Source organism: Rhyacophila brunnea, unplaced genomic scaffold (assembly GCF_057557595.1).
Source record: "Rhyacophila brunnea isolate RB1 unplaced genomic scaffold, BYU_Rbru_1.0 scaffold_2, whole genome shotgun sequence".
NCBI lineage: Eukaryota > Metazoa > Arthropoda > Insecta > Trichoptera > Rhyacophilidae > Rhyacophila > Rhyacophila brunnea.
The window spans coordinates 51,248,049-51,275,405 of record NW_028232859.1 but is presented as its reverse complement, the minus strand read 5'-3'; the positions used below and the strand labels follow the sequence as shown (position 1 = coordinate 51,275,405).

The following is a 27,357-nucleotide window of genomic DNA, read 5'->3' as shown; positions in this document are numbered from 1 at the left end:
CCGACTCGAGTAAGGAAGAATCTGGGTTAAACTTACACACGTGTTAAGAATACGTTTTACGTCGAATACTAAAAACTGCTCTTGGTTTATGCATTTACGCTCATTTAATGTTGGTGTAATTACACACACTATTACACGTGTATAATGTGTGCTTCATTTTCGTAGGACACTCACACATTCAAAACCCTGCTTCAAGATGTGGCGTATTAAATACAGCTAATCGGTATTCTATTTATTATCTGTTCTGTGGTTAGGACATAATTGTAAATATTATTTTTCTCGGTCTATACATATATTATATAGTAAGACATACTGACGGACGGTGGATTATAGTATAACTTACATGACATATATTATGCACCTAAGTATAGGTAGATTTTACGCCATTTTATAATACATTATTATTATTATATCCTGCGTTATCACCGAAATGATACATATTGACTTTATTGTTAAAATAAACGGCCACTGGAATGTAATTAAATGCATAAAAAATCGTTGAGTTGCACATGTTTGATTGGAAGCGGAAACCATTTAAGAAAATGTATAATCACTCAATTAACAGCGTAACTTTTGATAAACCAACCACTTAGCAGTTTAAATGCTGTTTTTTGTATGCACTTATCATTGTATTTTATTGCGTGCGTTAATGAAAAAAATAGCCCGCTTAAGAGATAACTGATGTTTGTAATTTTTGTCACTTTTCTTTTGATTCGTAGGAATTTCTACTAATAAAATATACAATAATATTGTAAAAAATTATTAAAAGAAAAATACTAAAGTATATTTTTATCAATAAAATGTATGTAGTTTAGTAAGTAGGTGTATGTTGGAAACTTGAATTTTACTATAGTATTAATTTCAAATAATTAAAATAAAATAGTCGTTTTCTAAACTAGTAAACTCAATTAAGTAAGATATTTATTTACTTTATCGTGTAAACTATATACATAATTATAGAATGACTCTAAGATTCTACTGTAATAATGATAATTTTTAGTTAAATTATGAGAGGAATTCTGAGAATAATTCTGCACTTTTTTGGACATATTGTCAGGCACGAAGCGGACAACCTGGAGAGACTGGTAGTTTTGGGTAGCCTCCAGGGAAGGCAAAGCAGAGGAAGAGCGTCTGCGCGATGGAGCGACCAAGTGAGGGGCACCATCCATTCTGCCCTGAGAGAAGCGGAAGATCGAGAAGGATGGAAAGTCTTGGTCGCTCAAAGGATGGCGAAATTTAAATGCTGTCACGATCCTCAGCCATGAGTGCACGACCAAGAAAAAGATGAGAGGTTATAATAAATCATTACAGAAGCGATGTCAGATTAGCTAAAATATTGAAAAGTATTTTTTAATGCAGGTATCATCACCGCAATGACAAGTACGAGTATAAATATATTTTATTCGATTTAAGAAATCGACTGCCTAATCAGCAAACCGGCTAACTCCATTTAGGCAAAATGTTCAGGAAGGAGAAGAAACATAATAATTTAAATAGCGAGCGGAATTTACCAATTCCAAAAATACACTTAGAATATTTTTTTCAAATAAGCTGTACTATTAATTAATACACTATTTTAGCTTTCCTTTTATATGTAAATGGAATTTTTATAAAGAGCGGAGTTGTTTCATTTACGACATTGGAAATTTGGGACTTATAGTTAGTTGGTTGTTAAGTATGAAGAACGATAACGCATTTATTTATTTAGTTAGGAGTTTAAAATTTAGTGTGACCATAGAAAACATGCTTTATAATAAAATGCCATCAAAATCTAATTTTTGGTCACAACTGCAGTTGACTGGCTTGCAGAATAAGAAGTCAAAATGTCTCTTCTTTTTACTCTATGTAAGTAAATCTATTCATTCATTATCATTTGACAATGTAATAATTACAGAGGTGAAAATATACAAAGTTAGAAAAATGACCTACTTCGCTAATGGTGTTTTATGCAATAATAATTATACATTTTATGAATGAGTCTAATTCCATTATCATTTTGAAACAATAATAATAATAATTAAGCCCTCGGTAAATAATTGGGACGGATATAGGCTTCGAGGGTAACGAACGGACGCGTCTGATAGCTGCTTGTCGTACCTTTACAGTGTAACCAATATTTACAGAGATAATATTGTTATTATGTTAATGTGTTTATCGTGTTACTACCAATGCAACTCGCAATCATGTGACACAGGTATGTTAACTAACAAAATAATTATGAGAAATAAAATTCCACATTCAAATTAAAGTTTCATTTACATTAAAATTAGCTATATTTTTTTGTATATTATTATCATTATCATAAAAAACAACAAAAACATTAAATTTATGTAAAGATTATTTTTCTCATTAATATAATTTAAAAATATATATTAATTTAAGTCATTCGTAGGAAATCGGTATTTATATGGATGAATTTTGTCATAAAATTAAAACAATGCATCTGAAAAGCACCAACCAACGAAGGATATTTTTTCTGGCGATACGATTGGTTGAAAATAAATTTTACTGTCACTACATGCCGAGAATATTAATAAACCTCTTAACGGTGATTGAAAAATCGTTTATCCGTGTATTTTATGTGTACTATAAATATACGATATCAATGTAGTTTTTGCAGATTAAACTACTGTAGATTCTCTAAATTATATGAATAATTATAATAAAATCTCTAAATTATAGAAATAAAAGACCTTTTCCACATAATTAAATTATTACAATCTAATATATGGAGGAAAAAAACTTTTTCTATATTACCCATTTACAACTTATATTTTTATCATACTTACAAGTTCTTCACTATGGACAAGTCAGACATGTAAAAAAACATACATATTATAATATGTGCACTGACTTCTTAAAATTAAATCGTATATTAATTAAGGAATATAATATAAGTTAGGTTTTTAAATAAAAAAATATAATAAAACGTTACTGGGCGTATATTAAAAGGTACCTTCCAATGGGCATTTAAGAAATAAAATATAAAATTACAAGATGACACAAGGTATATTTTTATACAGTATACAAGTTAAAGCTTATAACATTTTCAGTAATACATACTTACCTAATGTTATCATACATAGACGGGAAATGTAATTAACATGGATGTAGCAGGAAATTATCATACAATAACGTTTATTTTACAAAGGGCACGATAAATACTGTATTACAATACACATTTTATATGTATAAAGGAGGTACAATTACTTAAATAATTACTATTCTACAAAGTCGTGCAACATAGCATTGCTGCCATCTATTAAAAATATTTTTCGCACGATAACTATAATTATTATTGTCTCTGATCCCACCCCAAGTGGTATAAAGTAAAATATAACTAGATATAAAAAAACACATACAGAGGAATGAAACTCCTTTTTACAGGCACTTTGAATTTTTTTTTAAATTTTTATGTTGAAACAGAGATATTAAAACCTCAGTTTCATTTCGTTTAAAATGATTAAACGGTTTTTAGGGTTCTAGGGCTTAATTCTGATTGTATTTACCAGCTATTATTAAAAGCGTTCAATAAATAATAAATCACTAAATATTATTAATACTATCGACCAAATGTACTTGATAGAATTTTAATTTAAATTCTAATGGATTTCGGCATCTTCAGGCATGCTGAAAGGCGAAACACGGGTCGTGAAAAACGACTCAAATGGAATAGTACAAAATATTATGTTAAGATATTTTTTGATTTATCAACGATAAAATTGTATATTGTCAAAATGATATTTCTAACCCATTACAAAAACGATTCTAGGGGTATTCCAATGAGAACCCCGAAATAAGTACATATTAAGAAAAAAATAATTTGGCCCCAATGATGAATGACGAATAAATAAAGATACTATATACCTAATAGTGTATTATAATACTTGTATTGAATATGGAAGAATTTTCTAAATTATTCACCAACGCTGGAAATCTGAAATACCATAATACTCCATCCATACAGAATATGAACATTTCGGTATATTAAGAGACTACTTACAATTTGGGTATCTGTATTTTATCTGCGTCGTTTTGTCTGCCGAAGTCGTGCCATGGTCTGGATCTTCCTGCTGCTCCAGGACTTGCTTGCGCACTCCGCGGTCCCAGGCCTCCGCTGTCTATTGAGCCAGGTCCGCCAGGGACGCTGCCGGCTTGCTGACAAAGTTCCGTGTACTCGAACGACTGTGAGAACAAATTGGAACATTGTTATAATTTTATAAAATAGTAGTGGACAAAAACGATAGTTATTACGATTGGATTGATTATACGTATTTTTTTCTGTAAGGTTTGGTTTTTGAATACTTAAAAAAAATATACAACGTGTAAGAGACCCTGAACAAGATAGATATTGAAATTAAATCTATTATATTTTTATACCATAATATTATGTTCATCGAGTGATTGTTTTCTATGCCAATACGTGGATTTCTTTAAGGATTTACTATCAGTTATAGTCAGTTACTAGTTATTCACCCGGTAAAGTGACAATGAATTAATTGAAACTCCGAGAGACCTTAAAATATCGTTTTATTTTATGTTGTGAAAATATGCTGTAATAATTAGGCATATTATGAGGGTAATAAAATTCAATGGGATTAATAAGCACATGGAAGAATGACACGAACAATATTAATTATGTATTTTATTGGATATATAGTTACTTCAATTTTATATTTTAATTCAATATTTGCCTTTTAATTTGTAAGCTCAGCAGTGATTGGCTAATATTATGAATTAGTTTTTATCTATTTTTAATAATTTAGGCAGCGGGAAAGCATGAAGTCAAATGAAAAAACGAATAGTGCCAGCATGTTATTTTCTATTCCTAATAATGACCTTAATTCATCTGTATTATTATTTATTATATGATTGGCTATCCATTTATTAATCGTTTCTTTAGATAAAATTATGTATATTTTTCTATAATATTTAGATGCTAGGTACTATTATAAGCAGCTGTTTGTAAAATATGTATATATATATATATATATTTGGTTGTTTATGAATATAAAAATGCGTTAAAATTACAGACAGACACGTTCCGTGGGAGCAGGCAGGTCATGCATTGCTTGGGGACAGCATATAATAAAGGGTGGTAAATAAAGAAACTAATGCGATCATTACAATTTTTGAAATCGATTAGATGCAGATGATGCTTTCGCTTTTTTCAAAAGATAGTTTTTTAAAAATAATAAAGGAGCCTTCAAACTTGTCAGTGCTTTAGATTACTATATACCTAAAACCGGTGCTGTTTCAAAGTAATTTTAGTGGAAATTCTCTAATCCTAAGTAGACGAGTACATAATTATAATTATACATTTTTTTATACAATATTTTTGATGCATTTGTCTATTTAAGATAGATAAAATGTTATAATTTATTATAATATTATATATATGCAGGTATTTATTTAAAAAAAAAATTGAATACAATTTCTGACTAAAAATAAAAGCTCACGAAACTAAGTCTGCCTAAGGGCGGAACTTTGGCTTGGGACGTCACTGTTTACAGAAGCGTAGTACCTACCAATAAATGTTTATCATAATAATTAGTGATGATACGCGTAGAATTAATTTACGATCAACGACATCCTATAGCTTTTATGGCAGGGGCTTTCCTTTTTGCAAAAAGTTCATATGTAAACTTGTCGGCTACGATGCATCCTTTATACCCGTTTGCATAATAAAAAGCGTCGTAAAATCAATCCATAAATCCATCAATGACTTTATTAAGAAGTCACTGCAAACACAATGCGCCGTGTACTCAATTATATCCGCCAAGGTAACCTGCGTGTTGAAAACCTGGAGATGGTCATGAATCATTTTTTATTAACAGTCAGGATATCGGCACGAGATGCAGTAGAATGCTCTAGGTCTCAATTAAGAAGTGCAGGTTTAAGTCCAAGTCAAGGTATAAAATACTGAATTACATAATACTGTAGTAATAATATTATTATTCTGACCAGAGAAAACGACAGATATATTATTATAATGACACTTTTATAGCATATATATTATAAAAATATTTAAACTATAAGTAAGTATATAATACTGTGTTGTATTATATAGTTTTTTTTAATATCTAAACAAATCTGATGAATAAACAATCACTGTTAATTTACTAAGTAATATAATAGAAAATGAAACGCTGTAAGAATAGGACTATGCGAGCTCAGTTGACAATATTCTTCTAGGTGGAAAAAAACTGGTCTTTATTGTTATTAATTTGTGTGGATGAAGTGTTTTATGTTTTGTTTTGTTTAATTTATTTAAATAAACAACCTCAGGTCATTTTATAGTAACCTGCTACTAAGTTATTGAATATATTGAATAGTTTAGAAATACCTGTCGGTATTTTAGATAACATAATATAATAATTTTCTCAAAGCATATCGTATTACACTTGGAATAAAATTTTGTCAAGAACTGACTTTTCTGGAAATATTGTATTATATAATATTACGTACTTATGTAATTAGTGGATAGAGGGTGGTTTTTACAAATTAATGTGCACCTTATTTGTATAGATATGCATTGTCACTAATTACTATTAAAAATAACACCCTCTGATACAGTTTTTATTTAAAATAATGATTGTTTAATTTTTGAAAATAGTATTAGATGCGTTCCAAAAATATACCAAATTATCAAAACAACACAAAAATTATTTTAAAGTTTGATTCTATTATATTCCAAAAATTTGTAAGCCGTAAAATATAATAAAGTCGGATATCATACAACGTACAAATAATAAGCAAAACATAAATTATGTTCTTTATTGGAGTCTACATATACCCAACGATGGCATACAATAAATTCTTTGTCACATGTGTCGCCATAAAAATATATAAAACCTTTACAGCCCTGATTAAGATTTCTTTTATAGAATCCATCCATACACATGGATTATTTATGTTGTTTTTTTTATTATAGAATAAACAAAAGTAAAATAAATATAAATAAACAAAAGTACTCACCATTTTAATGGCACTAACTGTCAATTCATTGTGGAAAGATATACTATTAATAGTATTAATAAAATTAAAACACATTGATAGTGTACTTTATCCATATGAATTAACACCGATCATTTATTATGGTTAATTTTGCCTAATAAGAGTACTGATAATACGTTCATGTTTATATTATGAATTTTAATAAAAACTTAAAAATAACTTTATATATTATAATATAATCTTCTAGTTGATTTTAATTTACTATCCGTATGCCTAGAAACTTAAAATTTGGTACACAGATATTATAACTTTATATCGTCATGTTTTAATTAAATTTTTGTAATACCAAACGAAACAATTATTAAATTGTCAATCATGTGCCTACGGGTATCCTAAAAATATATATAAATATATATTATTTATCACAGCGTTCTACTAATTGATACGTTTTGCGTGAATATGCGTTAGCATTTCAAAAAGCAGCCATAAGAATATGTTATTTATATATTTATGATACACATTAATTGTACAAGTAGGTACGTAATGATTTTTATATTTTTACAGTATATTAAATTTGTCAATATTTAATCCTAAGTTTCTGTAAAATACCTACTTATTGACAATTCTTTTAAATGTACTTACGTATACTTTGGAAATACGTCATAATTTTTAAAAATATTGTTGGGCATTAAAAAATAATTTAGTAACTATGAGTCAGTATATGAAAATAATCTTGCCTACTGTGTGACCCACCTGTGAATATGATTGAAATGCCCAGGTGAATAGGCGGAGCGTCTCACAGTGGTGCAAATAAAATCACCCGTCGGTCTCTCCAAATATTTACGACTTCCCGAATATAATGAACGCTTACGGCTTTGATAGCGTGCCGCGTATTAAAATTTAACACCGAAGTCTCGATAAATTTAGAAAAAAATAAAACACGGATGATATTTTGATAATAATTATTACTTTGACTACGACTTCTTCTAAAGAGTAATTAAAAAACAACGTTGAATTATACTCTTGAATCTATTCAAAAGTAGACTTTGATCATTGATCAATAATTACAACCTTTTTCAACATTTATTTATTACAACAATTTGTAAATAGGCTAACTTAATTCGATCAATTCACGAAATAAAAGAGTCAACAAAAAAACAAGACTAGTAGGAATATTATAATAAATGATACATATTTCCCAACAATTTTCTCTAACGCCATTTTTAATTCGTCAAAATAGACAAAATATTTTTTTCCATAGCTACCAATTTAACTAAGTGTTATAATAATACAAAAAAATCATTTGAATATTTATAGTCTAAAATTTTTTCACTGAATTGATTTGTATATAATTATCATAAACCATGAATCTTCAATATCTAAGTAATTTGATTTTATCTAAATAACACTAAAAAAATTAATATAGACCGTTAAATTTCAATGATTTTTTTTGAGAAAAACAATAAAATATGATTATTAAATAGCTATTGCATTAATTTAAAAATGTAAAAAAACGTTCGAAATGGACGCGTGGTAAGGTGTCCACTTATGAAGACGTCAGCTGATGAGATGCGAATATTACGTCTATCACAAAATTCACTTGTTGTTTATCAATATATTTTCGATGGTGAACATACATACACCTAAGAAGGTGAGCAAGTGACCAACGTCGATTTTTTGTGTACAATGTTAGGAAAACTCTTCAGCAGGCAGCCAAGTTTCATATCGCATTGAAAATAGAAAACATGAAAAAAAATGAGAGCCAATGGCGAAAACAACGTTAAAACTAAATTTTTTCCTACCTTCTTTATATTTTAATTCTTTTCATTTATCTATTCATATTAACTGTCGCAATAACTTATGGTAGTTACATACATATTTTTGTCTTTAAATTATTATCAGTGTGATTATACTATGTAGTTTTTGGACAATAAGTTATTATTGTAACTAAATATTTTAATCTTTTATTGTTATTATTATGTATTTATATATTAATTCTCCATGTAATAATTCTGTATGAAATCTTTTATTTTAATAAACTTTACCTACAAATACAACCTAAAGAGTGCAAATAAAAATATTATAATAATATGTTATTTTTGTTGTAAAATGTATGTTGTATTGGTATATAAATACTGTACCGTGATGATGTGATAATAAATAAAACATTTAAACGATTGATTAAATACATTTATTTATCTATCTATTGTACTCGTATCTACATCCAAAATAACAATAATTGTTATAAATATAGATTATGTAGAATTTATAGTGGAGAAGGAAATAAATATTATTTATAAGATCAAATGTATTCATCATGAACCAAAGTGTTAAAACTTTGTGTACATGCTACATCAGATACCCTATAAAAATCAAGGACATCGCGATTCAGCATAGCGAAGATTTTTACATCGTGTATAATTTTATTTTACCCGCTTCGTAGATGCTTGAGTCTTTTATATTCATGATAACACACATTAGTTTTCGTATGAATTTTTACGACTTATCATGTATTATTTTTCTTCTTTAAATACGAACATTCTGACGCACGTATAATGTTACATCGAAGTCATTACATATTGTTATTTTGTATTTATTAAAAACAAATAATATTGAATTATTATGAATTATCTATGCATATACCTACGTACGTAACAAAATTACATTGAATAACATTTGTGACGTACGTACAAACTTATATTAATTTTAACTACACTACTTGCATATTAGTATGAGTGACAAAATTAAGACGATTGTTTTACTTAAAAACATAATAACAAAAAATAGTTTTAAAATACATACTAATAAACATAAATAATTGACGTAACTGATAGGTTAGAAATTATCTCAAATTTAAGTAACACTGTAGTGGGAAAATCTATTTAAATACAATATTTAAAAAACCAGACATATTATGCTTACATATTATATTTATTTAAAAACAGAAAATATTATTGAAATATACTTATTTCTATTAAAGGTTTTCATCTTATTATTACATTTATTTTTAATCATTTAAAGGTAGTTTAATAGATTCTTTTGTTTTGTGAATAATTAATTCTTCTTTTCTTTTGACCATGTTTGATCCTAATAGGATCATATGGGCCCAAAAGATTATTGTTTTTACATGAAACGGATGTTAGCCACTTGCTCAAACTATTAAGTCCATACTCTGACTCCAAAGACAAATTGAAAAATAATTAATAATTTAATAAATAATAATATTTGCTAGACTCAGGATTGGAACCTGGGATCCACGACATTGTAAGCCGACGCGTAAGCCGCTCGGCTATCGTGGGCAAATAATTAATAGTTTTAATATATTTATGTAAAATATATTTGACTTTTCGAGAAAATAAATTGTAATCATGTCGAAGACCAACTTGATATGAATAAAATGAATTTCATGTTGAACATTTTTTTTATTATACTGTATGTTTTGTAATTCTATCACCGGATTTTTCTAGTCACCACACTCATCCTGACTATATATAACAGTGACGAAGGGTGAAAGTAGGCTGTTAAGATTCGACATGAATAGTAAACACTAAAATTTGTCAGTCATATTTATTTATTTTCGTTGAACTAATAATACAATTTGCAGATGGTGTTGGTAAGTTTTTAAAATTCAATTGAACCCTGCCTAAACCAAACCATAATAATTTAGGTTTGCTACGGGCGAATAATCAAAAATAGTGCACACTTTTTCAGTCATAATTATTTGTTTTTGTTGAATTAAGAATACATTTACATTTAAATTCATTAAGCCCTGCAAACCAAACCATAATCAATACAGAATATTCTTCAATCTCTATAAGATATCTAAAGTTATGTATGGTTGAATGGGATAATTTTAAATATTATAGATATAGATAGATGAATATTATTTGTTGACTATTATCTACTATGGCTTGGATTAGGCAGGGTTTAATTGAATTTTAAAAACTAACAAAAACTATCTACACATTGTAGTATTAGTTCAATGAAAACAAACACGTAAGACTGACAAAGTTCAGTGTGCACTATTTATGTCGGATCTTAATAGCCTACCTCCACCCTTCACCACTGATATATAATATACATATTTAATTAGAACTACTTACTTCTTAGACTATATATATTATATATGTGTACTTATATATATATATATATGTGTACTTATATATATATATATATATTAGTCATTATTTTGACACACGATTTAAAGTAATTGATAATTTAGGTATAATAGCATGTGTTGTGTTATCCGACAAAATATATTCGCTTAATATAATATAATTAAAATAGACTTGGTATCGATCGGTGTTTAACTCCATTAAATTATAGGTGTGTACTATCATCAAACGCATGCGTGGAAGTGTCTAGAAACCAATTATTGGCTTAGCAACGTGTTCTTGTAATCATATACACAGGTATTTGGGTGAGTGAAAAAAATATATAACACCTTATCTCCTTGCCGCTATAAATTTTGGACCGATCGTAAAAGAGTCGGTCTGTATTGACACCGAACGAAATCTACGCAATATCTGGACCAACTTTCTTTGAAGCGGAACTTCACTACAGCGGATGCAATTAATACGGAGGCACCAATTGCATTGTATTGCCAGCGCCTTTCTAAGGAGTATGTTATATTTTGACACAAACTTTTTAATAATTGTGCTGAATATGACATGTTTATAGCAAAATGTATAGTATATCAGTGGAAACCAATGGATATCAATCAACAAACGAAAATTATAACAATACTCTTCAACAGTGGAAAATGTTAAAGGATACATGTTAATTGTAATATTAATACTATCATCCAAAGGTACTTGATGTAATTTGAATTTTAATTCTAATGGATTTAAGTTTTGTACTATTCCATTTGAGTCGTTTTTTGCGACCCTGGTGTCGCCTGTCGCCCAGAATGGATGACGATTTTACACCTCTTGAGTGTAGTATTTTTATTGTTTATAAATTACTAATGATCTATTAGATTTGACGATTTATTATACGCTTATCGAGTGTATTATAATTGATAAGGTGTGGCGATTTTTACAAACACTTCAACTATTCATAATTGTAATATTAATACTATCGACCGAAAGTACTTGATTCATAATTGTTTGTTTTTTATATATTTTTTATTGAATCCTTGACTTAATAGGTAGGTGATAGGTTTCTGCATACTTTATTGTTTTGATTTATTATATAAGTTAGAGTTAATAGTTTTCGTTGTCAATGTGTGTTTGCCTTTTGGTGAGTACAGCGCCTGAAGATGCCGAAAGGCGAAACCCGGGTCGCAAAAAACTACTCAAATGGAATAGTATAAAACTTTAATCCATTAGAATGTAAATTGTAATTAAATTTCTTCGTAAAGAACACTAATTTAATATTTGATACGTACCTACGACTTAATACATAAGGACACCGATCAAAATTTTATATAAATATATACATTGTATATAGATTGTATTTCCAATTTATTTACCTACTTTTCCTCATGGATTTTAGTGGGTTTTATTACGTAATTTTAAGTGTTTTATTTAATGAATTTGATTTTAATACTGTAATACATATATTTTTTTTAAATATAAATAATATGTAGATACTTTCGAATCGTCCTTATTTTCGAATATTTAAAGTTAATGGTATTTATACAAATTTTTGTAATCAGTAAATTATCATATTTAAATTACTATATTAGAAGTAATCGTAAAAGTTAAATAATATTTATAGTATCGAATACTCACCACTAGTATATATTATTATTATTATCAAGATTGGTTTAAAATATATTTTCAAGAATAATTCGACATAGTATTTTAGATGGGGACTAACACATTTGTTTCATATTTTATGCCTAGGCATATTTAAAAACATAAGAGACTTATTGCAGATAAATAAAAAAACAATATGGTTTCTATAACTAAGGTAAAAATATTGTGATTAAAAAAAAAGGTTTTAGAAGCACTGAACCAATCATCTCAAAATACCGTTGACCCGCTTTTTGAAAGAATGCATTTAGTTTTATATGTTTATAATCGCTATAATAAACGACATCAAAGTAAATAAATAATCGTTGTGTATCGACGTATGTATAAGAAGGTATAGACAGTGCAAAATAACGATTGAAAAAAAAGCTGACTTTCCAAAATATAATAATTTTCCAGAAAAATTAATAAACCTGAAATCATTATGATAATTAGTTATTTAAATATACATATAAAAGTTTAGCAGTAGGTATTTAGTCATTAAGAAAACAAAAGATAAATAATTATTATTACACCTATAATTATAATACAAATATAAACCTTGTATGTAGAAAATTGTGTATATTATAAATATCTGCAAGTAGATATATATGATCGTTTTTACTTGTAAAAAAACAGAAGAAGTTATCTCGACATCAATAAAATATAATTATTTATGATTAAAATAAAATTATATATCCATACACATAAAATACTAAAACACCATTAAAATGCTCATAAATAATGGCATCGTCATAAATCCTAAGTGAAAAAAAAAACATTAGAACACGCCCGAATAATCAAAAGCCTTTTTACAAGTAAGTAGGCACTAGGCATCTAGGTAGGTATCTCAAATAAACAAAATAAAAACAAACTAAATGACTCGTAAAGAACATTCGATCAACATGATTTATATGTAAGTAAAACGAATGCATATAAATAATAATTCTGGAAAAAATATTTATATTTTGACTCCCAATAATTAAAAATAAAAGAATTTTTCAAATTACAATTTTATGAAATAGGCCATTAAAACATATCCGTGTTATTTAAAATAATTTATTAAGTTAATAGTCAATAATTATTACTAACTACACGATATTTTTCATAAAGTAATGACGTATTCTGTACCTTAAAGCCAGTGTATCTCATGTCCTAAAATAACATGTTCATGCCACCAAAGCTAATGTCTTGTGATCTTAAATTTATTTGGTTTCTAATCAAAACGTGAATTGGTCCTGAAATACAGACATACTGACCGTGGTACGACTTCAAGTGAATGCTAGGTACAAAAATCGCGGTGGTGATTATAGGATAAGTACTTGAATTTGATTTAATATATTAACTATTTTTTTTATTCAAACGAATAATTCACAAGATTTAAGAATGTAACATTATTTTTATTGAGCATGCTGGGTGTTGTATTTTTATTAAAAATATTTTTTCTATTGAATACCAACCTATATATTTCTCAGAAGTGTTTTCATATTATGTATGTTCAATTAAAAGAATGTTACATTTTTTAAATTTTGTGAATTATTCGTTTGAATAAAAAATAGTTAATTAAATTATTAGTAAGTTCAAGTAAGTTATAACAAAAAAATCTTGGAGTTATGAGTGACGTCGGTTAGTAATTAAGGTAATTTAATACCCAGGTACTTTGATTTAAAATAAAAAGCAAATAGTACCTAACGATGTATCTATAGTCTAAGTACCTAACGTAATTTAGAAAACGCTTCAAAAAGTATTGTAAGAACCATTAGTTAAAATTCGTCACAATTAGATAAGATTCCTTTAACACAGTTATCAATACACATCACACTGGGTGTCGAATTTTTTTCAAAAAAGATTTTTTCTATTAGTTATTATTATTTCTTAGAAGTATTCAAATTATGTATGTTTAATATGTATTAAATTAGAATAATTGAAATATATAGTACAGTAATTATCACTTATAGATAGGTACATTATTAAATTTGTAGGTGAATATTTTGTTAACATTTTTTAAACTTTAACGTTAACTTTGCTTGCCGTAGAAGCGTAGACATTAATTCATTCATACATGCGTTAAAAATAGGTGTTATCGATTAATACGAAAAATATCTTTGGTTTATTATTACAGTAATAAAAAATCCTTAAAAATGTAAATAAATACTGGCTCCTCACAAAAAAATGAATACCTTGAGCATGTAATAAAAGGAATCAAATACGAGATTAAGTATACAAGTTAACGATACTCTAATACAGGATCAGATACAAGATACTTTATAAGAGGAAGGCATTTACCTACTATCATGACTTCGTAAAGCGTGGTTTCATAGTGAGTACGTAATATCTATTCAAAGCTGCTCATAGAGGTATTAAATAAAAAGAGGGGCAAGGAATCGGCTTTCTCATACAACTGAATGAAGCAGGCCAACAATAGCCGATAACTTACGAGAAATAGCGACGCTATAAAAAAATACAGGACATCACGGAGGATTTACTTTGATCATTATAACGTACCCATATAATTAATAATGTTAACGTTAATTTTGCTGCAAATTGATTACCAGCTTGCCTCACCATACTTTTTTTATATAACCTGCCTGCTTCGCCATACTTTCATATAACCTACCGCTCCTATTAGCTGTTGTTTAATAAAAGAAACCAACACGACGCCTGTTGAGCTATGTAGTATCTAAGTAGTCGAAGCTTTTCAAAAAAATCTTTGGTCGATGGAAACACACAAATGTGGATTAATAAAATGTTATTCGTGGTGAAAAAACTGGTGAATTCGAAGTTATTATTATGTAAGTATGTAATGTCATAGTGATTATGATTTTTTATAATTAATATTATCACTGTGAGTATATTATACCTAACTGATTTTTAAATTATCCGAGTTATATAATATTATAGTGCAAATTTAATAAAATGATGTTAACGATATTTTTTATTTTTATTAATCCCTTTGTTACAATATGAGGTATTTTCATGTTACGAAAATTATTGATGATTTTCTTTTATATATAGTATTTCAATATATAATTAATTTGGCAGAAACAATTTTTCATCACGGAAGCCTTAAATTATCATTTTAAATAGCCCAGTCACGAGAGACATGAAAAAATAACAGACAAGATTTGCCATTTTTATGAGGTCATTGAATCGTAAACACAACTCTACATAATATATAATATCCAACGTAGCTACCTAATAATATAAGTTATACAAGTAGAACTTAATATATTGTTATTATGTATATATATTATATACGATAGATTTTATTGCGTGTCGATATATTTCATTGTAATCCCACTGTAAAATACGTTGGGCTTATAAATTAATTCGTTTTGTTTCAGCAGCCCTACCTCTAATATGAGAAGCGTGGCATAACAATAATTCAGCAGTCGACGTTAAAAATACTCAAGAAATGCAGGGAAGCATTGCAAATATTATAATGTAGCTATACAAATAATTATATTGTCTAAGAATGAAGAGCAATCATATAGTTATATAATATGTATGTATATATATACTGGTAGGAAATATAAATAATAAAGTCAGAATAAATTAAAGTTATTTAAAATTAATGTAAATATAAAACATTCAATTGAAAAAGCTCACCACAATAATAACATTTGCTGATTTCCTTACCTTTACAACACCTCATCAAATTACCTTTGACACAGGTTTGTCATGGGCACTACTTTAAATTTACGATTAACAGTCAGTAGAAAGAAATATTTAATTTATTACACCAATATAAATTAAATTAAGTCATTTTGTTTCGAGATTTTTTTCAAATATGACGTGATTGTCACCTGTTGAATGAAAAAAGTTACGAGGTTTAACTATATGACATTAAAACAAAAGTATTTAGTTAAAAGGTATCATTGGGTTTTAACTATGCTTGGAAGATACGTTTTTTGTATAACTGCCCAGCCCTCTAATAATAATTATTATTATAACATGTTTTTCACTTTTTTATCGAGTTAGATTAATTTTCAATGAAATTCCAATTGGAATAATTTTAGATAAAAAATTACGTTATTTATGAATAAATAAATAACACGGTTTTATGAATTGACATTGATGAATGTGTAAGTATTGACTTCTCATTTCGGAACTGGTGGATGTAAGATTTTGAATTTACTTGGGTTGTCTGCACTCTGCAGTCATAAAACAATCCTGTCAAGACTGTATGACCCACACACACGTCAGTGACGTCACTTTCCTCCTCACCATTGATAAAACTGATGCACATATAAATCTTCTACCTACGGGTTAGGTTACGACTACTGTAGGTGAGTTATATACCTACCTCAAAACTCTTAATTACAAAACCGACCAAATCGAATGATGGACAAGTAAACAGTAATGCACCTAGTGATAAAATACTAAAGCTGCATTTTACTATATTTTAATGAATATTTACAATATAAAAATATTAAAAAAAAAAAAAAGAGTGTATGATAAATTTAAAGTTAAATATTTTTGCATAATATTTAATAGTTATATTTATCATTAAGCCTAAGTTTTCTCAAAGACCTTGAAAGGTTTTTTAAATTCACAATTTAAAATAAGTACTTAAAAATGTGTAATGGGTACTTTAAATCTTTTTATTTATATTGAATTTAATTTTGGCATGCAAAGAATATTGATGCAACATTAATATGTATGCTTTTACATCTTTCAGTTTCACGTGGTTATGTTAGTTGAGTAAATGTATAGTGTGAATGTGACAACTGGGCGCCAGGACAATTGGGCACCGCATTGTCGAATGATATAAATATACGTTCGTTACGATTTTATACAGAAAGTAGACGACGAATTTTAATCAATTTCTATCTAAGTAGTTATAATTCAATTTGCTCTTAACATAGTGTTTTATATTGAGGATTGAGAATTATCATGCCTGAAGATTTATATAAAAATAAAATAACTATCTTCTCATTGGAACTTAAACACATTCATAATTAAATCTCGTATGCATATTTATTTTTTTACCAAGTATTAAATAATATAAATATAAATAATAATTTTAAATATATATTTTAAAAGAGCCTATGTACGTCTAATTATTTTTGAATTTCATTTGATTGCGTGGCGCCCAGACTAGTCCCGCCCGTTCTAGAGCCAAAATATCTACATATTAATTATAATAGTTTTCCAATAACTTGCGTATTATATGCAAATGTATCTATCTACTACATAAGTTAAGATTAGAAAAAATATTTTTTATTCTATTTATTAGAGCTTACTGTTGTAGATATAGGCGTTATATTAAGACCATAACCAAATTATGTAGGTGTGAAAATGTACCTACATAGTAAATACATTATACCTATGTGCATACAAATCGGTGTAAAATACGCGGTTGCAATTTCACAAGACGTTTACGGCCACTCAATGTTCGTTCAATTTACTCGAACAACTACAATATACTTCACCAATAAACTCTCTTGTCAAACTAATTTAATTTGTAGATAAAAGTACACGAGTAGACAACATTATTGATTTTATATAAAACGTACTGTGTATCTACTTAGAAACAATTTGTTTTTTTATATGTATCAAACTAAATAACATGCATTGAAGAGTGATAAGGGAGTTAAACGATGGGTAGCTATAAAGAATATTAAAACTTTGACAAAAATACATAATCTATTTTACGAAAACAATTTGTTCAATCAGCGGCTATTAATTGTATTATTTATTATACATATCGCTGCTTTTTTAATATACTTAATAAATAAAAAAGAATTTATTTCCACAATATTTATATGCTGCTAAGTATTAGTTACATATTATGTAAAATGCTCGTTTTCGATAGATATATTTTTTAATATAATCTACACTATAGACAGTGGTGGATTTAGGTACGTGGAGGTTCAAGGCGCTGCCAGGTTGGTACGATCTCTTGTAGTTTTTTGCCTAATGCGATAAGCCACTAAAGAGTGTTTAAACTACCGCAATAGTTATGTTTCCAAGATCTCTCGATATTTTTCTTAAATTTTTGACACTTAAAATGAACAATAATTATTCGTTCAATACTTTCAAACTGTTTACTGAAGCGACCAGTATAGGTATATGTTTCATGGAAAATCAAAACTGATTATATTGAGCAGAAGCCTACATTTTTACGATATAATATACTTAGCATTTATTATGTTTTGAAAAACTTAAAACAAAATAAATCCTAAATTACATGTTTTAGTTTGAATATTAACGTAAAAAAAATAGTTATAATATTGAGAACTTACTAGAATAACCTAACATAACCTAACCTAATGGTGTAGACTGTAGATACTAGCACGTCATAATATTATGTAGGTATATTGAATTTTGTATAGTTTGGTTTGTAATTTGAAGAAAGTTTAATAGAAAACTGAAGTACGTTGAATCTTATAATAGACTGACGTGTATTGGATCGTTATTAGAAATTTATTTCAAAACTAATTCAGATTAGACTCTAATCAGAACAACTCATTGTAAATAACATAAATTATAATGGGCGATCTATTTTCATGTAAGGCATATCGCAACCGTGGGAGTCGACCAAGTGCAAGGCCGCGTTGTCGATCCGCGTGATTGCCACCTCGTCATCCAAGATATGAGAAGACCAGTCCTCATGAGTAACTGCCTATGTCTCTAGCAGAATAATATTGAAACGAGAGTTAAGTCAACCTCCCACTCGGGCCATATATTACGCTTGCTTTAAATCTGCCAGAGGAAAGCATTTCGTGGGCATTTAATGCATTATCAGTCACGATGGACCGAGTGGCTATGTGGGTGAAACGACGTGTTTACTGGGTAGCTTTAACGGTTAGTTATTGGTCAATAAAAAAAAAATATTTACTAAGCCGACGAATCGTAAATTTTAATCAAAAATTATGCATCGTTAAAAGGCGGAGACTTCTGCATATATTTTGTACATCAATAATACTCCATTTGGTAAATATAATATGTTATTGTTTTTTTTTATATATACGAGTAAGTATATAAGAAAAACCTAGAACATCATATCGTTAGTAAGAAGTACCTATTCAACTTGCACTCAGAATTGGTATAAATTATTATAGGTATTATAATATATTGAACTACTTTCTAATTTAGAACATTTTTTCAATAAGTATCTAGTATTTTATTTGCTATCGCAGTGGCAAAGGGTGGAGATAGGCTGTTAAGTTCCGATATAAATAGTGCACGCTAAATTTTCTCAGATATTTGTATTTGTTTTTATTGAACTAAGATCACAATTTACAGATTGTGTTGGTTAGTTTTCAAAATTCAATTAAACCCTTCCTAAACCAAACCATAATAGTTTTGTTATAAATACTTTGCGCGGTACGACAAAATTGTGCACACTTTTACATGCATACTTATTTGTTTTCGTTGAATTAAAAATACATATTACACATATTGTTGGTTCATTTTTAAAATTCATTAAGCCCTGCCCAAACAAAACTATAAAAATAAAAAATATTATTCTATCTATAAAATATCCAACATTATGTATGGTTTAAAGGCATTGTTTTAGAAATTTTATAGATAGCCGAGTTATTTTTAATTATTATCTAATAACGGCTTGGTCTACGCAGGTTTTAATTTAATTTTAAAAACTAATCAATACTATCCGCATATTGTAGTCTTAGTTCAACGAAAACAAATATATATGACTGACAAAGTTTAATGTGAACTATTTATGTCAGATCTTAATAGCCTACCCCCACCCTTCGCCAGTGGCTATGGGTATAGTTAGTGTCTACAGACGTGGCTAAGCAGACTCGAAATACCAACTCTTAACAATTTACACTTACATTGTATACCTAAGTATCCATTCATAATTATTATATTTGAATATTTATTCATCAATATCTAGAACGAATAAATGCAATGAAAACATTCAAAATCTCAATATTCGCTTCCACTAACAGATAAGAGTGTGTATAAGTTGTCGTTGCTACAGAGTAAAAAAAAATCTCGACGGATCTGCCGTCAAAAATGGTATTATTTTCATTTCTTCTATAATTTGTTGTCACTTAGAATATGCCACCCTTAATCAACGCATGACTGAGCCACACCTACGGAACGTCACTGTACTACATAAACTAATAAATAAAATCTCTTGGTCTGACAAAATTCACAAATGTATAGTTAAATAAAACAAAACTAGTAATGAAGCTACACAACCTCTGCTACATTATGAGAGAACAAAGTTATAGAATTCCCCAACAAAAATTAACGGACATTTAAAAACAATATTGTTTCACTTGAATGTAGAATATTTTATAATATTTCCTGATGTATTTTAAATGAATGTTTGTGCTTAGGTATCTATAGAAATTTATCCTTGTTTTGTGGATTATTCATTTAAAAAAATATTTTAGCATAACATAATTTCTTTGGAGACTTCCATATAGAAAACAAGTAGTGCAGTAGGATCTGAGCACCAAAAGGCAGAGTGCCGGCACTTTCGTGGACAATTAATTTTCATAAATACTATGCTACTTGCGGTAGTTTTGAGTCACATGAAAAAAAAAATTAAGTCGCTGTTATTTTAAACATGAAAAGATCAGGAACCAGTAAACTGGGCGTAAGAACGGAAGGAAAGTGATTAGTCAGTTCAATTCAAGTGGTTCCCTAACGGAAAATATATTGATTTTTAGCATACCAATGGATTTTTCTTGACTATTGATAATCGAGTGTTGCAAAATTTTTGGTATCCGTCGAACTATTAAAAACATAGGTAATATATTTTAGAAAAATTAAAACCAGTGAACTAGTACTATGTTATTTAGCACTACCCCATTGTAGAAAACTCTTAACCCATAGCTTATGGGCCGCACAAAATTGTGTTTTTAAATTGTGTCAAAATTAACATATTAATTAAAAGGGCCCGTAAGCATTGTGTTAAATATCGTAAGAAATAATAAATTGGCCAGGGACGTAGGTATAACGGGGTTAAGATATACCTACTGACTGCTTATAGATGGTACATTTTAACGGACGGAAAGACAAATTTAATAGTAGACATAACTTTTGACAGAACATTTCAGAGAATGGAGATGGTTTCTCCTGCGGCGCGAACAACGAAAGTTTAATTATTTATGTTGTATTTTTAAATTAAAGATAGACGGTAAAAAATAAATAAATGCAGTAGGTAAGTGGTGGATTTATAAATAATTTAAAAGTACATAATATTGTAAAAACGTAGAAATTTAAATTTGATTTAAAGTGATTTAGATAAAAGTTTGGATTATAGACTGTAAAACACTGTTTATTTATTACGTATGATTAACTGTCAAGACACATTTGCTGACTTTCTAAAGTTGACAGAGGATTTCAATTAGATTAGAATAATACCTGTTGATGTTTTAAAAAGCGTTTACACCAAGAAAATTATATTAGAATGGTTGTAAGCATAATATTATAATTAGCCAAAGGTATTAGTTTCATAATGATTAAGCACGTAAATAATATTGAATATATATACCTACCTACCTAACTACCCCATCATATACGTAATAATGGTGAGGTACCTACAACAATTATTAGGTGTCTAATCTAACACATACTTTCTATAGGAATTCACATTAACATATCTAAATAAGACGAATAACTAAACACAATCTAACAAGGTAAGCAAACGGGACGTCAGTATCTAGTAGTAAACGTGTGATAATTTGAACTTACTTGATGAGTGGCTGGCTGATCTCTGGGGGTGACTGCGTCGGCTCCAATTCCACTGTCAGGCGAAGGTAGATCAACTGTGAGTCCAGCGGCTGCTATGACGCCCTTGCCATGGTACGGAGGTCTAGGGTACCTTTCCAAAGGCGCTTCTCCCTCGTACAGGGGCCTCTGGTAAGTAGTCTCTCCCGAAAAGTACTCCCGGTAGTACGGCTCCGAGGAAAACGGCGCCGATCGGGTGGCTGCGGAGTACTGTGGCGGGTATTGCTCTCCATAGGGCGTAGGGCTCGGGGCGCCGGACCCGAACATCTGTGTGGCGGCGTACATCGCTGCCGCGTCGTCCTGCAACATCCAGTCAGCGCTGCAGGCGGCGGCGGAGGAGGCTCGACTCGACCCCCCGCCGCGAGCCGCAGCCCGCCCGAGTACTGCCTCGGGCCAAAAGTTAGCCACGGTCACCTCGGAGGTCGCCCCCCTGTCAGGCCGGGGACGCCGGCTCGCGGTCAGCTTGCGACACGCGCGCAGCCCGCCCTCCGAAGAAGGCGACCGGCACAAAATTTTCGAGCCCTTGACTTCCCAACCCTTCAATAGTCAAGTGAAAACTCAAAAAAGTTCAGGATTCACTTGACACAGAGAGTCTCAGTCATGGAGTCCAAAATTTAGATCAACAAAAGTGACGTTTAATCTAAATACTAGCGTCCCGTTCGCTCAAATTGAAGTTAGCAATGATTTATTTCTAACTATCACACAGGAACTAATAAAAAAATATAATATCCAACACTTTAAAAATAAGCAGATCACAGTTTAATAAGTGTTTTTAGTGAAAGCTTTTTCAAATATGATTTTTCTGATTCTTGAAAAATAATTATATCACATAATTTAGTATTCGATTAAAACTTTTTACTAGTCAAGTAGTGTTAGTTGGTTATCACAGATTTATTTATGAATTATTATTCTTCACAATATCAAATCACATTGACATAATCACGGTATTATAAAGTCATTATTACTACAATAGATTGTAGTTAAATAGTTTTTGTCATTCTAGAAGCAATAATAAGTAATGATTGTGCTATCGATGAAAAAAATTAACAAGGCGAACACTTATTTATATTATAACCACACTATCACTACAGTTATGACGATTCTCGATTTGTTGTTTAATGATGTTTCGATTTTGTTGCATTGGTGTTGCACCAGATTACAATATAAGTGCAATTCTTTCACACAAGGAATTGTTTGTATATAAAAAATATATATTTCAAAAGCTACGAACTTTTATAGATTCACTGTCACGATTTCACATCGATGCGATCGATTGGAAAACTTTGTGCCCATTGGACGGAGCTTTTTTTGCGCAATTTAAAATTCACTTTAACTCGCACACCTGAGCTCGGACGTTCGTTTCAGGTGGACATAAATCCATCGCAACACGTCAGCATCTCGTCAACGCGACTCGAAAAAATAAATTTATTCCACGCATCCAGACAATAAAAATACAACGACAAAAAATCTCCGTAGTCCCGAGAAATCGTCCATGGAAAAATTCGTCTTGGACGTTACGCACTCCAAGTTAACCATTTTATAGTGTAATATGAAAAAAATGAATTTTATTTTCAAAAATCGAACGGCTCTGATAAAAATGTAATGAATACAACATGACTAAGTAGGTATCTGAAATAACTGAATAATAAGATGTCTTTCAATAGTATAAAATTTTGAATGTATATGTCCGATCCTAATAAAATCATATGAGGCTCCACAGAGTGGATGTTTGTATTAACACCTTTTCTTCTTACGAGAAATGGATGTCAGCCACTTGCTCAATCTATTAGGTCCATACACTGACTCATATACAAATTGAAAAACAATATGTGTATTTGTCAGAACCAGGATTCGAACCTGGGACCCACGACACTGTAAGCCGACGCTTAAGCCGCGCGACCATCGTGAGTGTATAAACTTAGTGATAAATGCCTTATCCACGATTTACTACATGTAAAAGTTTTTAAAAATACATTTAGGGTTCGGCAGGCGATCTACATTTAGTTTTGTGTACCGTCGAACTAATCCATCCCTCGCTATTTAGTTAGTTACCTACATGTCATCAGAGTGATCGAGATGATTCAGTCAAAGTAAAATTCTGATATCCTGTTAACCTAGTAATACGATTTAATTGAAATTACACTTAGTCCTATAAAAACACCTAGGTACATTATATTGTTTAGTTATAACTACCGAATTAAAATAAATAATCTTACCTACCTAATGTAAAATTAACATTGTATCTAAGTACACCGTAAAATTCCATTTTACGACAGTACCTAGGTACTAATGATATTAGGTAGGTACATGAGATTACATATCAGGTACACTATGAGATTTCTAAAATATATAATATTTGTAATAAATAAATATTTCGTTTCGATTGTAAAAACATTATCGACACCATCCTTGCGATTTGTGTGATGACCGATATAGCTATCATACAAACTTTACCCATTCCAATATGGGTAAATGTGTCGCAGAGGTGGACATGAGATTTTACAACTTTCTTTTTAGACCAAACCGAACCTAACCTACCCAACCTAATATTACATCATATAATCTTAGTTTGTGATAATATTGTATCAAAATGTATGAAAATTTCAAATTTTTAATTAACGATTATTGGATCGAAAAGCCGATGCGCCGACAGAAAAAGGTATTTATTATAATTGTCTACATATAATAAAGTATTTTCGTAAAAAAATATATATAAAAGCTCGTGTCCACCTCTGCGGCACAATTACCGCAATATGTAGGTAGGTACGTACGTTTTTGTATTTTTTTTTGAAAATCATGTTAGGTATAATATTGCCTAGGTATCATACGCCGAATGACATGAAATGACTACTAAGTTTACTAGTTTGTTTTATTTTTTGAATTGTAGTTGGTGTATGAAAATAATGCACTGTATTATGAAATAGAATAAGAACTTACTGCGCTACTACAATAATACTATTTCACAGTAGTACAAAAAAATATATGTATGTATTGCTGTATTTTAACACTCGGTGGCTTATCTCAAAGATAATAATATTTTTGCAAATAGGTCGCCATACCTATCAATGCATCGGATATCTACGTACCTAAAATCGCATTTTAGCTACCTAGATATTATGTTCTTATAATTGATTATTACTTGTTAATATAATCTAATGTATGTAGGTACTTGATCGTGATACCATATTTTGGTACTATTCAGATTGAATAAGTATCAACCTATTACGTACCCGAGTACCTAAATACCAAACTGGATTATTATTTGAATACCTAGAAAATAGGTCCTACTATAATATTAAACATAATCTTTAATAAGGGTAGGTGATTAGAATAACAACAAAAACTCTGTCGTAGAAAATAATAACATGTAGGTCGGTAGGTACCTAATCTATCACTGACATTTTATGTCAATTGTAGAGCTTGAAACAGGAATTGTCATTTTATAATATTACTGTTAAACTATTATTGATTTGTTTATAGTAAACATAACCACCACTGACTAGTTTAGGTACTAATTCATTATTATTGTATATACGTGACTACCAAAACTATAAAAAAAAAATAGTTTAGTGAGGTACTTATGTACTTTAAAAAGTATTTTAAAAAAATACGATACAAATTTATGTTAGCATTATTTCGATAATAATGAATTATTTTAATCAGCTAGTATAACTGTCAGTCTCTAAACGTTAGAGAATTGTTAATTCGATAATTAATTACCAATTCATTGACGATTAAAATTGCAAAATCACTTAAATTACTAATGACAAATATACATTTGACATTAGTAACTACCTATATAATTATTATTATTATTTATTTATGAAACTAATTTACTTATAATGTGTGCAATGTGTCCACTTTGTAATGAATTTAAGCTTTCCATGGTTTTGTAATGATAGCACATTCACACATGTACGAAACAATTACTGACAATTTGTCATTATTTCACAATAATTACGCTCGAGGGTAAAAGCAATTTCACTGCGAACCAAATTGCAAAATGTTCTTCACTTAATTTCACTAACAGTCCCATAATTATCATTGATTCGTATAAATTATTTATAACTGTCAAATGCACCTTAATTATTATTTACAAAATCAAAATAAATTGATCAAGTAGTTTATTTTTTAAATCGAACAATTTCGCAGCACATAATCGAAACACTTCATAAACAACAAATTCGAACTAAGATTGTATTGTAATAATTTAAATTAAGAACGTCAATTAACCGCGTATTTAGATCGATTAAAAATAATACTGTTGTGGTTACGTTGTGTCAAATATAATTCCGCGGGAATCGCGAGTTTGAAAAGTATGGTTATAATTTGATTTGTTCGTGTCGTAGTAACGCACCTTGCTCCGTTGGGGTGCGCCTGGCGACTGATCTACCTGTTCCACGACTTTTCGGCTGAGGTCTTCGGGCTCGCGTTTCACCAGCCCCGCGTGAAGGAGTCCTTGCAGTTCCGCGCCAAGCTCCGCCCCTTGCCCGCGCAGCCTGGTGGGGAAAAAACATTTCATTGGTTAGTATTGCCTCAGCGGACCTCTTTGGGTGGGGGGGAAATTCACACCTGTGCGATAGCGCCTCTAGCGGCAGATATACGCGCTACAATCTTTCATACAATTCAAATGGTGGAGTAGTAGTGTATTCAAACGACCCGCAGTCACTTCCACGAGGAAAGATCGTTTCCGCACGATGCGCATACGATGTTTATTCTCACGTCATAAAAATGTCGGTCAATCTATCTAGTCATTTTAAACTGAGGTAAATGACGCATTGGCATTATTTGCAATTAAATATAATTATTAAAATTTCATGCAGATTAATTTATTAGTAGGTACTAAATAATAAATAATATAAAATAAAAAAAATATTTTTTAATTAACTTTTTTTTTATTCAACGAATAATTCACAAGATTTAAGAATCTAACATTATGTATGAATGT

General features: G+C 29.5%; 1 protein-coding gene across 8 annotated transcripts in view; it reads right to left on the bottom strand.

Annotated features, from left to right (window-relative positions):
* Window positions 1-27,357, bottom strand: part of grh (grainy head) — a 562,310-nt gene that overhangs the window by 138,176 nt on the left and 396,777 nt on the right. For 4 of the 8 annotated variants that reach the window (XM_085947266.1, XM_085947268.1, XM_085947267.1 and 1 more), the window contains exons 4-6: window positions 26,767-26,908; window positions 22,374-22,709; window positions 4,004-4,185 (exon numbers count right to left, since the gene is read on the bottom strand). In XM_085947266.1, coding sequence (XP_085803392.1) covers window positions 4,004-4,185; window positions 22,374-22,709; window positions 26,767-26,908 — 660 coding nt within the window. The remainder of the gene's footprint in view (window positions 1-4,003; window positions 4,186-22,373; window positions 22,710-26,766; window positions 26,909-27,357) is intronic. The other 4 variants (XM_085947270.1, XM_085947273.1, XM_085947272.1 and 1 more) reach the window with 1 other exon arrangement.